The sequence below is a fragment of the Oenanthe melanoleuca genome, chromosome 3 (genome assembly GCF_029582105.1).
Source record: "Oenanthe melanoleuca isolate GR-GAL-2019-014 chromosome 3, OMel1.0, whole genome shotgun sequence".
NCBI lineage: Eukaryota > Metazoa > Chordata > Aves > Passeriformes > Muscicapidae > Oenanthe > Oenanthe melanoleuca.
In genome coordinates, this window is record NC_079336.1 from 77,712,965 (window position 1) to 77,728,992 (window position 16,028).

Below are 16,028 nucleotides of genomic sequence, written 5' to 3' on the forward strand. Positions count from 1 at the left end.
TTGGCATGCATTTAGGATGAAAGAGACGAACAAAAACCAAAACAGATTTGCCTTTGATGTTTGCAGACACTGTTTCACATGACCTCTCCCAGAATCCTTCCCAAAACCACAAATAGAAATAGGGGCATAAGAATTGGGGGTGAAAGAAAAAAAAACAACAAAAACCAAACAACAACAACAACACAAAACCAATAACAAAACAAAACCAAAACAGAACAAAAACAAACAAACACCTCCAAAACTGACAGTGATTCTAATAAGAAGAAATGTACAATGTGTATTTGTTGAAATATAAAGAATAAAAAACAGTAAGAGACTTCACAATGCAAACTCTGAAGAGCTCTTATGAGATCTAATCAGGCTTTTAACCAAGTTCTAAATGGACTATCATCTAGGTCAAGATGTTCAAAAACTGTCACAGTACTCAGCATCATCTGTACAGGTGAACTCTCGAACATTCTCAAATAAGCACATCAGTTTTATCAAGGCATTGTGTTTCCAGAATAAAAAGGGAAAGCCAATGTGGTCTCATAACGTGAATCCTTCCTGATGATATCAGCATTCTGCCACAAACATTCAGGTTGCATTCATACAAAGTGTGGGGAGCTTGGCTGACATAAAAATAACTCAGAAATCTTGCCCCACCTCAAAGAAGAAAATCTTACAGCATTTAACTAATGCTATTTTAAGGAAATTACTGAGGAATAGGAACATGGAGAAAACCATCCTAAGGCCACTTGAATCTGACTTACTGTTGAGATCCTTCTGCTCTGTAGAGGAAAAGGCATGTGTTAATTTTTTTCCTAGTGACCTTCTCAATTCCTTCTGAAAGGAAGATAAATGTAGAGTCAGCCTAATATGCTGAACAAGCAATAGTATGCCATGTTCTAAAAGTACTGAGGTAAGAGAAATACTGTCTTCTCTATTCTGTACCTGCAGTAGCATATATGATATTAATATATTGGGTATCAGAAAAAAGCAACAATAGGATTAAGCTGTAATATACATTAAGCTGCAAAATATACAGTATTGTTTCATTGTGTCTTGTGATATAGAATTAAATAATTAAGATATGCTATCATTGAAGAATCTGCATTCTAGAAAGGCAAATCAAGAAGATTTTGAAGAAAAGCAAGAGGTTTATGGAGCTTGATTCCTCCAAGGAAGAGGTAAACTTATTCCTGAATGGAAATCTAAAGAAAACACATGGATCCAAAGTATTGATGGCACCAATGGGAAATGTGCCACCTGAGTTTAGACATTCAGATTATGTGAAGAGATAAAATATACAGCTTTGTGAAATTTCATGTCAGTTCCCAAGAAGTGACAAAGCTGATGTCTTCACTGGCTGTAACACCTACTCTAGCTTGGGGATGCAAGTCATGGCCTGCAGATTCAGGAGAGGGATAATGCTTTCTCTCCTACATACAAAGCATCCCATGTTATCACAGATTATACTCAGGCAATCTGAATTTTAGTCTGCGTGAAAAAAAACACAACAAGTTTAACTGGTTTACATAGAGGTCACTTTAAAGCATTCCTAAAGGAGCAAAAATGAAATCTCAAGAACAGCAAAAGCTTTTTCTTTCATGTTTTTCAAAATTGTTGAGAACTAGCCAGGTCATTGCTCTCCATTGTTTATGTTTGCCACAGCATACACCATGTGGTATCCAGATGAGTAGTAAAGCCCATCACCAGTGTAAATCAACAAAACCAAAAACCTGCACTCATCATTATGAATGTGAGCAACCTTGGACCAAGAGCATTACCTCACACTGTTGTCACACCTCTTCTCCTAATAGCAGTACAAGTGAGAGCTGAAAAGTTACCTGGTTGTTTCCACCACAATAACTGCCTTATGGAAAACTAACAGGAAAAAAAAAAAAAATGCTACATTTTAAAACAGACAGAACAGAGCCTTCAGAGTGGAGCAATCAGAATGATATTTGCACAGCCCCATGGCACCTAGTGTGAACAGCCATTTAAAAAAACCTCCAACAGCAAATAGACTTTTAGAAAAATCAGGTAAATAATTTGATGTCTGATTTAAAATACAGGCTGTCAGTTAGATGAAGGCTGTGGGAAAAGTTAACTGCAAAAGCTACTTCATATTCTGACTGAAAAATATTAAACACAATTTTTTCCTTTTCGTCTTCTTTACATAAGATAATTGTAACATCGGCAAAATAGAGATGTAAAAAGAAAGCACTATCCTGACTCCAGTTTGGGCTACAAAAATAAAATTGTTTTATAGAATTCTGACAGCAATAAAAAATTAAGAGTTCAGATCAAGCACAATGGAAATATCTTGCTTTCTTTAGAAGCAGACAAATTCATTAAAGACTTACAAAAAAATATACAGCAATTGTGCATTTCAACCTTGAAGCTGAAAAATGTAATAATACATCAATTTGCAAAATCGTTTGTGCTAGTCAGCTGGCAGCAACAGCTGAAGTTACAAGCTGCCAGTAACTTTTTACTTAATGAAATAAGATATCCTGAATATTGTCCTGGGTTTTAACTGTTCAGTAGACGGCATTTTAAATGCCATGGCATTCTATTCTACCACAGATTCAGATGTTTCAATACATGTGGGAACCAAAACTAACAAAGTTAATGGGCAATTAACAACTCATTCAACTGCTAAGAAACAAAGTGCAGAAACTATTGCTGCCTTGATAAGCAGTCAAGCTTCTAGTTGCCAAAAAAAATCTTAAACTATTTGACACTGTATCATGGAACAAAACAGGACATGAAGAATACCACATCAAGAAGCAAAAAAAGCTGTAAATAGTGTCTTCCATCACCTAGGATTTCCAAAGGTGTTTAAACCCACAGTTACATTACCTCTAAACACAGTTCATATTAAAATGTCACTGATTTGAAAGGAAATATCCACCATTGACAAAGTTCTTGTCCCAGTTATTTCACCCCAGAGGTGCTGGAGTCATGGACAATCCTACTGCCATCCCTTCTGAATCAGACACGATTCTTCATCAGCAGGAAAAATCTTTCCCTCCCTCAAGGTACACATTCTTGCTGGTTATCAAGCCCACTTTAATGATGTCACTTCTGGCTGCTCCTGCAAGGTGCCATTATTTTCCCTGGCCTGTGCTGGGCAGACTGTGCCCACAGCAGCCCACAGAGATCACTCTGTATCCTCAGACCTTGATAATTCATACCTGTCTGCCCTGAGTCATTGTGATATACCACCTTGAACAGCTGCTCTATTAAACTTGACTCCCACATCCTGACCAGGATCCTGTTTGCCTCCTCTGCCCACTGCCTGCATTTCTTAATTCTGTGTTTCTTGAAGCCAGGGGACTGTGGACAGCAAAGTATGTCAGCATGAAGCCCCAGTGGTACTCCAACTGCCCTGCCTGGGCTCTCCACAGGTAATGCACCTGCCTATGAGAATGGAGAAGGGCAAAATATGAGGGATACCCCTGATACCTCTGCAAATTCCTTAAGAGATGCTTGCTCCAAAACAAAATGATCTGTATATTGGAGGAGACCAACAAACCATTATTTTCTCTATCTTCAGCTCTCTTCTTGTGCCTGCCTTGTACAAGCAAGGGGAAGGAAATCCCTTCTTCCTGCTCCTCAAAGAGTTCCTGAGCCCCTTGGTGAGGGCAAGCTCAATCTACACAGTCTTGGGACATACTGAGGCAGAACACTACATGGAAAATTCATTCCCATGTAGGCAGCTAGTCTGAGTGATGCACCACAGGTATATTTCAATATATGCATATCATGTATCCCAGGAAAAGCTCAGAAAAATATACTCTGATGTTTTACTGTAGGCAATCTGTGTAAATATGCTAAATCTGCATATACATCTATACATCCATCATTCTTAAGCATCAGCAGAGAAGCCTGTGATCTTGGAAAACGATCAAGGAATACTACCTGTACTAAGATGGAATTCAGTCTTCTTAAACCTGAAACACTGAGGTTTGATGAGTGAGCAATTTCTCTTTTTTTTTTTTTTTTTTTTTTTTTGGGGGGGGGGGCGGGTGGGGGAAGGGGTTGTTTGTTTGAAGTTTTTTTTGTTGTTGTTGTTTGGTTTGGTTTGGTTTGGTTTGGTTTGGTTTGGTTTGGTTTTTATTTGTTTGGTAGGATGATATGGAAAGAGTTCTTCCTACTTGCACTTCACAGAACGAATTTGTGATTTGATCCACGTCTGCCAAAGAGGACAAATGGAGGTGCAGTGGCTGGCTTATTGGTATGACCATGCATCTGGGATTCAGCATGCATCATGTTCCAGGTCAAAGCAATTAAGATGATACAGACTCTGCCAGGGATTCCTGAGCTGCCACAAGACAGGCAGTGGCTCATAGCGGCAGTTAGCTGAGATGGGCTAGCCCAGGTCCTGGAAGTTTGTAGGCTGGGGCTAGAACTTGGCTATAGCTCCAGATTCTCCTGCTGATTAAGTATTCTGGAGCTACCAGCATGTTCAGGAAAAAAAAAAAAAAAATCAGAAAAGTTGGCCCATTAGCAATTAAAATTGCAAGATAATCTGACAGATTTTCTAGTGAGTAATTTTTAAGCCATTCTAGAGCATTCCTTTTACATCTACAAGGAAAATGTTCCAGTGGAGGTTATCACCCACTGCCTTGCTGGTGATAGTGGGCAGAAACCCTTCCACCAGAAAATGCAATGCAAGTAGCATTCCCGCACAGGCAGGAGCAGAGGCAGGTTTCCTGCTCTCTGTTTTGACCAGCCAGGACGGCACTGGGCGGGGAGATTATTGTGATTACCTCCTTTAAGTAGCAAGGAAGTGCGCAAGCAAATACCCAGCCCTCCTGCAGCTCCCACTCGCTGTTGCTCTGCTCCTGCTCCTGCTCCGCGGTGCCGCAGACCTGAGCTCCTCCTGCCATCCCCCCATGGTCCCTTCCTTGCTGGGGGTACCACAGCTCCTGCCCAGCGACAAGCACCCTGCTGTGTGACTTCATAGCCCAGTCTTGCACCCTTCTCTGTAGCCACAGTTTAAAGACTTTCATCACCATGAGTACAAAATCTTTCTGCACTCTGAAATACTCAACAGTGAGAGCTAATGCTCTGACCTGATCTTCTTAAGTCCCTTATTCCTTGTGTCCTGACCCACTGTCACCTCACCCCTGTTGTAAATAGTGCAGGTGAACTATAACATACATCTTACCGTCTACACCCCCTGGAGAATACATAACACTGGGAAATCGAAGGAATGCAGGTAGTGGCTGCTCTGTGGATGCACAAACCTCAGATTAAAAGTAGGATAATCTCTTAGAGCTTGAATGAATCTGGAGTCATCATTACTTACAGCAGAAACACTTGGCAGTCCTCCTGAGCATCTTTCATAATACACCAGCACCTACCCTAGCCCTGAGGGTTTCTCTCTTCCCAGATTTCACACAAGTCTGCTTGCCCACACTTTCTGAGTTTGTTGTTGCAGAGCCCTTGCAGAAAAGCCAGTTTCTTCTTTTTTCACCTCACTATTTGTTCAAATTTTGAAACAGATTTTTTTTCTTCAAGTCCATTTAGCCTTTTTGCACTTCCTAGAAGGAAGTTTGATGAGGTGGGCCTCAAGACCCTGGGATGGGAAAGTTACAGTGGTATTACAGGACAGAAAAAGCTATTGACTCCTGGATTACAGGGACACACATTTTCATTTGATAAGCATTTTATCAAACATTTTATGCCAGAAGTAGCTGTAACATTTTTAAAGCAGTAATAGAGGGATATCATGAAATGCTCCACTGCAGGTCTCAGGACCTGGCCCTGCCTGTCTTCCCAAGCAGTCAGCCATAGCCATGCTGCTGGTTTCACAGGCCTCACAACTGTTGCAGATTATTACTTTTGGAAGCAGCACGCAATAAGGACTCTTAAGAAGAGTCATGTATCCAAATCACAATTATGAGCTGAATTTCAGCCAGCAAAGCACAGCATCATTTTGCAGCTATCAACTAGTGGCTAAGCCTGATTTCACAAAGCTTGGAGTCATTTGCATGGGTCCATCTCTAACAGCAAAGTTCTCCCACTAGCTGGTGTCCACAGACAAGTTGCCAAACATTTGCTATTACATGCAGCCAGCACTGAGGGCAGAGAAACAACATGCTTTGTCACACTATCTTGCAGAATGATGGGGGAAATCCTTTCCTTTTAATACTAAAGATCTTGTCTTGAAGAGATCTGGGGAAGATGATGTAGAGATGTGCCTCCAGTCATCCAAAGAAAGCGAGGAAGTCAAATCTATGCATAGATCTGGACTGCTTTCTGCACAGCCATGATTCATAGGCAATATGCAATGATTATCTTATACTTCATGATGTTATCCTTCGTCAGTGAAGTGAAAGAAATGTCAGCACTTGACATTAGTTAGCCTGCAAAGAATAACAGTGATACTTTTTTAAAGTCAATAGCAGCTGCATGCAGTGTCCATTCTTACAAGGCAGAGATAAACTCAGCATAAATCTCCATTAGGAATGTCTTGCACATCCCTGAAATCACAACTCTGGCAGTTGCACCAGCCAGCACTCTTGTGGCAGCTCAGAGCTGGCAAAAACAGTAATCTCATTGCAATTTGTTCTGTATGCCTCCTCTCAGACACACCTGGGATATAATGAAAGAGATATGTCTAGCCCATATTTATATCCTCTTTCATCCCCAGCAGCATCCTGCCCTGTGAGGATATACAGCTCTCCTGGTGATGCTGAGTCTTGCTGTATCTCCAGCTGCAGCTGAAAAGAGCAGCTTACACAGGCTGTGGCACTGGCAGAACACAGGCCTGCTGCTGTGCTGTGCGGTCGCAGAAGGCATCTGTCATCTGTCTCCATTTCTCCTGCACTCTCCACAGTGCTGGCCCTGCAAACAGATGGCAGAGCTGCAAAGGACAACTCTGACACCCATATATGCACCACACCAAGTTTCACCAAAATGTGGCAGTGCACACGCTGCCATGGGACCCACAATAGCAGCTCACCCTGCCAAGGATGTGGGACAGTCCCAACAGGGCACCATGCCACTTGTCACTGACAATGTACACTTGATTGCATGTGTGGCAGCAGCACATGTCTCATAAATTGAATATTCCCCCTGAACTGTCTCTGCACACTGATTGCTCAAGTGGTCCAGAACCAGCAGCAGAATCAACTGGATGTGAGTGTTCTGAGAAGAAATTTATTTTCAACGTAAGACATTATGAAGTTTAACTGCAGTACCACAGTACTGCTGCTAGAACAGAGCAGTATGTAAATGTTCTTCTTTGGTTTCTGCAACATAATGGCAGAATGAGGGGTTTAAGTATGACTTAATACAGACTATTATTATGTAATTTACCAGAAACCCTTCAATCTGGTGTCTTAAATGGGTTAAAAAAAAAAAAAATTCTAGAGTGGTGTCAATTCTATCTGCAGTACTCTGTCTTTGCCCAAGCAAAGGAAGACTGCTAGAGTGAAACAAAACAGCAAGGGATTACAGGGGTTTGCTGCTGCAGCTGCTTGGTTTGTAAGGCGCTGCCTTGAAAGTATCGCTTACAGAGCAAAATCACTTTCTTTACATACCATGAATGAACCTCCAATTTTCTTTTTGTTTACCTAAGAGTAATATTCTGAATTTGAACAACATTTCAGCTGACAACTGACATACACATTTAACATCAATGGGGAATAAGACATTTCTGGCATTCATCATTTCAAGCAGACTAAGCTAAAGGAAAAAGTTAGCAAACTTGGAAAAGTTTTTCAATATAAGCTGTTCAAAAATGAACTTCAGATTTCATTTCTAATTTTCCTGACCATCAATAGTAACAGTCCAGAACCTCCTGTGATCTTACACCAGTGACACAATAATCCTTACCATTTTTAAGATGGTGCTTGGAAAGCTTTTGAAGGTTGTGATTCTATACAACCCTAGGCTGCACCCAAGAAAATCCCTTCCAATCTCACATTCATGAGGCTGTTGCATCCTACCCACCCATATACAACATTGAACAGCAAAGACAATGCATTTCCAAACAGTTGGGAATCTGTATTTTCTTAAAGGTGGGCATAGACAATTTAAGGCAATTTATAAAAATATTGCTGAGACCCATTAGGTATCACATAGTCCTCAAGTTGGTTTGGACCTCCAGCCCCTCCCTGTGCCAATAGCTTTTACCTTCCCACTGGGTATCTGCAAGCTCAGGCTCTCTGGCCACCTCTGAGCACTCCAAGCTCTGTCACTGACTCTCCCACTGGCTTCCCTCATCACTGCCATGCTGAGAACAAGGCACACCTCTGCACAGGCTGAGATGGGACATCACTGCTGCAGCTGCTGCTTCCCTCAGGATACCTCACAGGACATGTAGAAGCTATTTTAAGCTTCTTGCCCCACCTCAGCCATTATCTCAAGGCAGAAAACAGCAGCACAGCTGGACCCCATGGCAAGATTTGGCCAGGGCAGAGCAATGGTGTGACCAACATCCCTGTCTGCATGGCCACCTCCCAGTGGGGAGCTAAACACTGGCTGTGACAACAGGTTCATGTCACATTTCTGTTATCCAGAAGACCATTTTCCTTCCACAATCTTTTGCCCAACACATTTTATTGCCAATAGCAACAAAGCAGTATCTGTTCACACAAAATACAGGTACTGCTAAACTGAAAAAACCTCCCAACCCCTCAGATTTCAGAGTAATTAGTGTGTAGACATGGAAATTCTTAATAATAAGTTAACTATTGTTGGAAAGATAATTTGTGGGAGTTTTCGAGCTCACTGGTTGGCATTGTTGAAAAGGAAAAAAGTTTAAAGCCTTTCTTTGCACACCATCCAATTTTTTATGCAATAAATCAGCTAGAAGTAGAACCAAAATAAAAAATTTCTGCCATTTTATGCACCATGGAAACAAGAAACATGTCAATCTACAATTACCTATTCTATATCCATTTGAGATCAATTTCTGCTGTGGGAGTACAGCCAACAGGATCAGATCTACAACCTATGTTTGTCATGGGAGATGGACATCATTTATTTTTTGTTTTGCTGTCAAATAAGTACAAATATTAAAACATAAATCAGATTGATGTCAGGGTGCATGTCAAACTGCATTACAGTCTAATAAAGACTATAAACTTTTCTCCTCATGTGATTTTTTACATCAATGTCAACAAGAGGATACAAAATATTCAAAGTGTTCATCTATAAATTCCACTGTGATAAAACTGCACACTGATTTCCTAAGTGATTTCATATATTCAGATTTTCTTCTAGAGCTGAAATACTGCTTGCTTGAGCCCTATGAAAGCTACTTATTTTTAACAGCTCATACTAATTTCATATTTTTTCCCCCATAAATTAAAAACTGCCACTTTTTAAATTCAAGATAATTTGTCTGATGGACTACTTTAGCCTGAATGTTTATTGTGTTTAATTCAGAGCTTTTATACCTTTCAAATGCTGGTGCTCATTTGTGAAACTGTCAGAAATACATTTTAAAATTCTCAGTGTAACAAGTTCTTAAAAGAACTCATGTGCTTCAACATCATGTGCATCATCCCTTTCAGTGGGATTCCCCAAAGTCATGCACAGCTTAAGTGCTTTTCTGTGTCAGGTTTGAAACTCTCATGTTAATTAAGTGTGCTCCAAGCAGAATTAATGGTTATGACTGCCTACAGTGCTCACAGCAGCTACAAGGCTCTCTCAGCTTTGACTCAAACCATTAAAATAAAATGAGCAGTGATAGCACATTTTCAGTATCTCTAACAATACAAAAGGCAGACAAAGCCAGGTGAGGTGATGTGGACAGGGAAGGTTTAGATCCTCCTTCCAGGCACGAGAAGATTCAGCAGGGCAGATGACACAGGCATAACTGTGCTTCTCTGAAAGTGGGTAGTAGTTGAATAGTGTAATTAGGTTTCCTCAAATGTTATCTCCAGTATCTCTGATTTCACCAGCATGCCAGGCAGCAAAGGGGGCAGGCAAAGAGCAGACATATATGTATGACTGAACACACTGTTACTGTATTTACATACTAAAATAGGAGTGAAAACTTTTTCCCACGATCCACACGATGGTGTGTCTTCATCCGTGGCACAAAGAGGTTTTGTGAGGCCTGATTACAGATTGCTACCCAGAACAACTACTAATCATTTACCAGAGAAAATCATCCTTGCTGAACACTTATTCTCCATAGGTCTTCACAGCAGAACCAAGCAACTTTCTGGGGACACCGTTATCCACAACTAGTTATTTGGTTCCATACAGGTGTAAGTGGGTGAAGTAGCAGCTCAGACTATTCAATATATTTCCCTTTGGATTAAAATTCATGACTTATTAATTGCTTTTTAAATGTGCACTATCTGGCACAAAGAATATGGTCTTTGAAAAACTGTAATACTGATCAATTACATAACATTTCCATAATGATACAGGAACACTGAACGTTTTCTCCTTTATGTACTTTCATGTGATTTCTTAAATCCCAAATGGAGAATAATTTGTCTTCAGTCTAATTCTACTTGAGGCACTACGAGTCTTACATTTTGCTTTCAGGTTCTAGCAACATCAGTGTTGAGATCAGAGGTATTAAGACTTGGAAAATCTGACACATTATGTCAAATTACAAAGACAGTATCTGAGAGCAAATGGAAGAACAGACAGACTGAATTAAATAGCAGAAAAGGGGAAAGAAACAGAATGATAGGAGGGAAGATAGGGACAAATGTACAAAAGTGAAAGATTAAACAAACATTCTAGCATGATCACATGGGTGTGAAGAAAAACATTAAATGTTGTTGGAAGCACATATGTAGGGATATAAACTCAGACATAACACATGTAGCTACATACAGTATGGGCATGGTGCCATTAGCATTTATGCACATACAAGATTTTATTCACAACATCTGCATAAGCTAGAAGGTAATACTCATGTGAGTAACATGTACAAGAAGTAGCAGGATTTGGCCTCTCACTGTTTTTCCTTGTATACATCATGTATATCTGTAAAACATTCAAGCAGGCATTTCAGCTTCGAAGAAGACACAACTTGGAACTAATAGGACCTAAGGGAAACCTTTCCAGGAAAGCTGGTGGAATTGCAGTTCTGCTAAGCACTGAGAGGGATACCCTAAGGACTAATTATTTGACAATACAACTAATGCTATTAACTTGAAACATAACAAAGTTAAACCTGCAGCTTGTGTAGATGTGGAATACTTGCTGGAGGAAAGCACAATCAATGTGTGAATCCAGAATTGTGGAATCCTAATTAACCCTCTAATGCTATCAGCAGGAAGGCTAATAGCAACTCTGAAGTGGTATAAGTGACTTAATCCTAAGGGATTGCTTCTGTTAATGAGACACTGACTGTTAGCTCTCCTCAGCCATGTTTACAGTAATGAGGCACCTTTAAAGGGCAATAAGCAACTGGTTTGCCTAATAACAGGCTGAGATTCTTGTGAGTTACAGAAGTGATGCTCTGTGTGACATGAGTTATTGCCCTCATTCTACAGATAAGAAACTAAAGTCCAGTTTGCCACTTGCCACTGGTCAAGCCAGGGCTGGAGTTTATGGGTTAAGGTCGTTTAGGATGACACTACAATTCTCCTCTAGAAGGTGACATCTGATGCCCTACTGGGAGTAGTGTTTTACAGGATGTTAAAAACACATGAGCATAAAAAATCCCAAGAGAGTCTGTCTTTAGTAATACAATAATTAAACTTCTTACAAAATGCTCTCATTGTGAAACTACAAAAAAAAGCATTAAAAGTCTTTAATCTAGCAATCAATAACCCATGACCTTCCTTCTCCAAGAGTTTACAGCTGTGGCTTGACAAAATAGCACAAAATCTCAATATTATCCAAATGGGTACCCAAATTATATGGAGCCAGGCTTCCCAATACTACTTCTCCCATCTCAGATGGTTTGGCAGACTGCTAGGCTATTATTCTATCCTTTCTATCCACCTCTGCCAGTCCTGTGCCTCAGCTTCATTTGCACCACTAGATAAATGCAAAACATAGACTTCCACATTAAAAGCAATATTTAAAAAAAAAAAAAAAAAAAAAAAAAAACAACACTTCGAGCAGTCCTCAAGGAAGCTATGTCTTATTGTTTAAATTCTTCAAGATATCTATGTTGCAAAGTGCAGCTAGAAATACTTGTACCAAAATCAAATTAGTCATTTAAGCACCATCCACAACAACCACTTATACAAGACTTTCCTGAGGCATACATTGTTTCCCAAAAAACATTAAATAATCCATTGATTATATTATTTCAATCACAATGTTTAGACTTTGCAAACCATTGCAACACACAGAAGTTTAGTTACAGAAAGGACAGATTTCAGTAGCTACAATATTGTGGGATTTACAGAAAATATGTTTTCTTTGAAATGATACTTGAATATTCTAGAAGAAGGAATTACCTTTAGCCTATAAAATAGAATTTCTGGCAACACTCCCTGAAGTAGAACTCAGTGGCCTCTAAAAATAAGCCATGGCGCTATCAGCAGCAGAGATTACTTTTTCGCGGCAGAGACAGCCCAATGCATCCAGGAACGACTGAGGGGCTAAAACCCAGCAGCAGGTTCAGCCATCTCAGCCTCCCTGGCAGACACCCCATGCCATGACAAGGGCGTTGGCTTCGTCACCCCCTAGCCTGGGCGCACCCTGTGTGGTGGCAAAACCACAGCAAGGCTGCCAGCACCAAGAGGCAGCTGGTGGCATCCCCCGTGGCAGGGAGTGCTGCAGAGCAGCCCCCTGCCCTGAGGTGGAGGCAGTGCTGGGCCGCTCTGAACGGGATGGAAGTATTTCTGTTTTTCTGTTTGTGTCAATATGCACGTGTGTGCCTTCATATACATGTACCTACGTACACACATCCACGCACAGTGTGCACGCACAGATAGATAGAGGCACGGACATATCTAAAATCACAGAACGAGCTGAGGTGGAAGGGACGACAAGAATCATTGAGTCAAACTCCTGGCCTTGCACAGGATCACACCAAGCGCCTGAGAGCGCTGTCCAAACGCTTCTGGAACTGTGTCAGGCTGGTGCTGCGACCCCTTCCCTGGGGAGCTGTTCCAGTGCTCCATCACCCTCTGGGTGAAGAACCTTTTCCTGATATCCAACTAAACCTGCCCTGACGCAGCTTCAGCCCATTCCCTCAGGTCTTGTCACTGTCACCACAGAGATCAGTGCCTGCCCCTCCTCTTCCCCTCGTGACGATGTCGAATACACGCACAAAAACAAACACACACACGCGTGTGCCTATATATATATATATATATGTACGCATGTATGTAGGTATGTATGCAGTTCAGTATGTAAATACGTGTCTCTGCACCCGCCCCGCGCGCCTCCCTGCGTCCCCCGGCCCCAGCCCCGCCCCAGGCTGTCCGCGCAGCCGCCGCCCGAGGCCTGAGGCGGGCGGGCCTCGCTCCTTCACTCGGTGGCGCCCGGCCCCGGTCCATCCGCACACCGCCGGGCGAGGAGCCCCGGTCCCGGCCCGACCCGTCCGCACACCGCCGGGCGAGGAGCCCCGGCCGGGCCTTACCCCAGGACCTCCTCTCCGCCATGGCCGCAGCGCCGCGCTGTCGCCATGGCGACGCGGGCCGGCCGGGCCCTCTGCTCACCCCGCGGGTGCCGGGCTGAGGGGCGGACAGCGCTGCACCCCAGCGCCCTTCCCGGCGGGGATCGAGTGAACCCCTTCAGCCCGCCACCTCAAAGGACTCCATTTCTCTTTAAAACACCGCTCACCCCAGCAACCGCGGAGATTTGTGTCTGAGCTTTAGAAAGTGAAAGAACATTTTATTCTAAACGCCATCACGGCAAAACAGCTAAAATATTCTGTCTTAGTGATATTAAATAGAACTGCGTGGTTTAAATTTAGCTGAGTGTTTTAGCAGACAGGCTTGCGATGCCTGGTTCTTCTGACTCTAAGACAACTGCGAAAGTAGAGAAAAATACAAGTATTAATATTCTGACAAGATGCATATATATTCCTAGAAAATAAGTATTTATGAAATTCCTAGAACTAAAACCTTGTCCTCACTGCAGCAGGTGCTTGTATGTCAGATGTTCAGTTTTGCAAAGCCCGCATGGATGACTCCTCCTCACACATTCAATTCCACCTCTCAAACAGTTAATGATGCCCTCAGTATTCATGGAAGCCAATTTCAAAAATTTTCAAATTTCAGAAATTTCAAAAAACACATGGAGCACAAACAGGGCTTCTTTGATTAAAAAAAAAAAAAAAAAATCACTTTTTCATAACATTTTAACGTTTGCTATTTGCCTTTTAGCCACTTATTTTTGCTTTTTTTATTGAACGGGGCTCTGAGTAAAGAGGGTATAATAGATACCCAAGAGAATACAATACTCTGTTGGGAAAACATCTGATTATGCTCTCTAACAAAGCTGATGCCTCTGAAAGGTTATCTAGTGACTTGAGCAGTTTATTAAAGTAACTAAATATTTCAAACTACATGTACAGATAAGAGGAGTACAGATTTGTTTCCTCTCAAATTGCTAACAGAAATTTTGGTGAGAACAGCATGGCAGATTAATTTAGAGGATGCAGCAGCAGAAGAAAAAACCTTTATCTTTCAGTCTTACAGGGGTGCTGTTTCTTGCCCCCTTAACCCCTCCACACAGAAAACTTGTCTTTCCTGATTGTAGGTCTATGGTGGTGGGTCAGACACATGTTTGAAACTGGAGCAAAGTGCAAAATACATTGTTTTGGCAAGGATGGACATGTCTTATCTCTTCCCTCTCCTACCCCAAATGTAGAATTTCATGTTTTTGAAGATTGTGCCCAACATTAGATTTCTTATATTATTTTCCAGATTATTCATCGTAGGACACTCACAGCTCTTATACAAATGCTACACTAATTCAAAGTGTTTACTATATATCCCTAAAAAAAGCTTAATAAAATCCTGTTGTAGTTATTTGGGTTTTCATGACAAATCCATGCCCAAAATACGAACAACTCTTAGTTTTTAAAATAAATACAACTATTGTATATTGTGCATATTTATTGAGAGTCACTGCAACTGTGACATGACAAGACAGTACCTCCACTCAGGAATCCACCTTTAACCTCTTCCCAGCAGTTTCTCCAGGGCTTGCACTTGGCTTTCCTCACAACCCCCTCCTATTTGGCAGGTGCTAATCTTTGTTTCCTCCAGGAGGAATGGTAAGAAAAGCAGTGTGTAAATGCTGATGAAGAAAGGGGAAATTGTGAAGTATGCCACAGCTATGACATGTCCTTTACACCACAACAGCTATGTCCTGTCATAGCTGGCCCTCATGAGCTGATGGAATAGCTCTGTGGGGAAAGTGTTGTTGTGAGTATATAAAGGCTTTGCTCAAATCCTGGATGTTCATATCAAACTTGTTAAGTTTGATAACTTTAGCCTAGCTGCAGAATCTTCAGTGGCTCAGAGCTCATACAAATTTCAGCAAACAGCATTTTGCACTGTCCTGCCTGTGCTGTTAAGATTCCACTCAAGACAATTACTGTAAATCAAAGTGCTTCATTTGCATTGTCCACTTTAGCCTGGAGTTTCCTTTTGCTTCCAGTAGCTTGCAGCCAAGCGTCCTTATTCTCCCAATTCCTAACACATTGGGCTTTGGTGTCTTGCCTGTCTCCAGGAGCAGAAGAAAATACTAAATGAGAAAGCACTTCAAAATGAAAACTTACTGCTTTTAAATTTCCTGGCAATGCATCTTGAAAAATCTGTGCAGGGAAAAAAATATTAACAATTATAATGCAGATCAAATACTGGACCTGAACCATATAGCTGTTTCCCTTTTAACTTAATGCACAGATATCTTAAACCGAGGCTATGAGTGGGCTGAAACAACTAATCACATTTTGGCACAGACAAGTACAAAAGGAAACCCAGAACTACTAATTCAACAGCTTGAAATATCAGCTGCTGCATGCAAGATCTTTACAGAGCTCCTCTGAAGAGAACATACCCTTTTAAAATTACGATTTTTCATTTTAAAAATGTCAGAAAAATATCTCAGGAAAATTATGGAAGAATCTAGCATTA

The 16,028-nt window shown here is 41.3% G+C and overlaps 1 protein-coding gene across 1 annotated transcript in view; it reads right to left on the reverse strand.

Annotated features, from left to right (window-relative positions):
- Window positions 1–13,655, reverse strand: part of EFCAB2 (EF-hand calcium binding domain 2) — a 28,937-nt gene extending 15,282 nt beyond the window's left edge. The window contains exon 1 of the mRNA XM_056487558.1: window positions 13,520–13,655. Within this exon, the coding sequence (XP_056343533.1) occupies window positions 13,520–13,541 (22 nt within the window). The 5' untranslated portion in view covers window positions 13,542–13,655. The remainder of the gene's footprint in view (window positions 1–13,519) is intronic.
- Window positions 13,656–16,028: the final 2,373 nt, after the last annotated feature.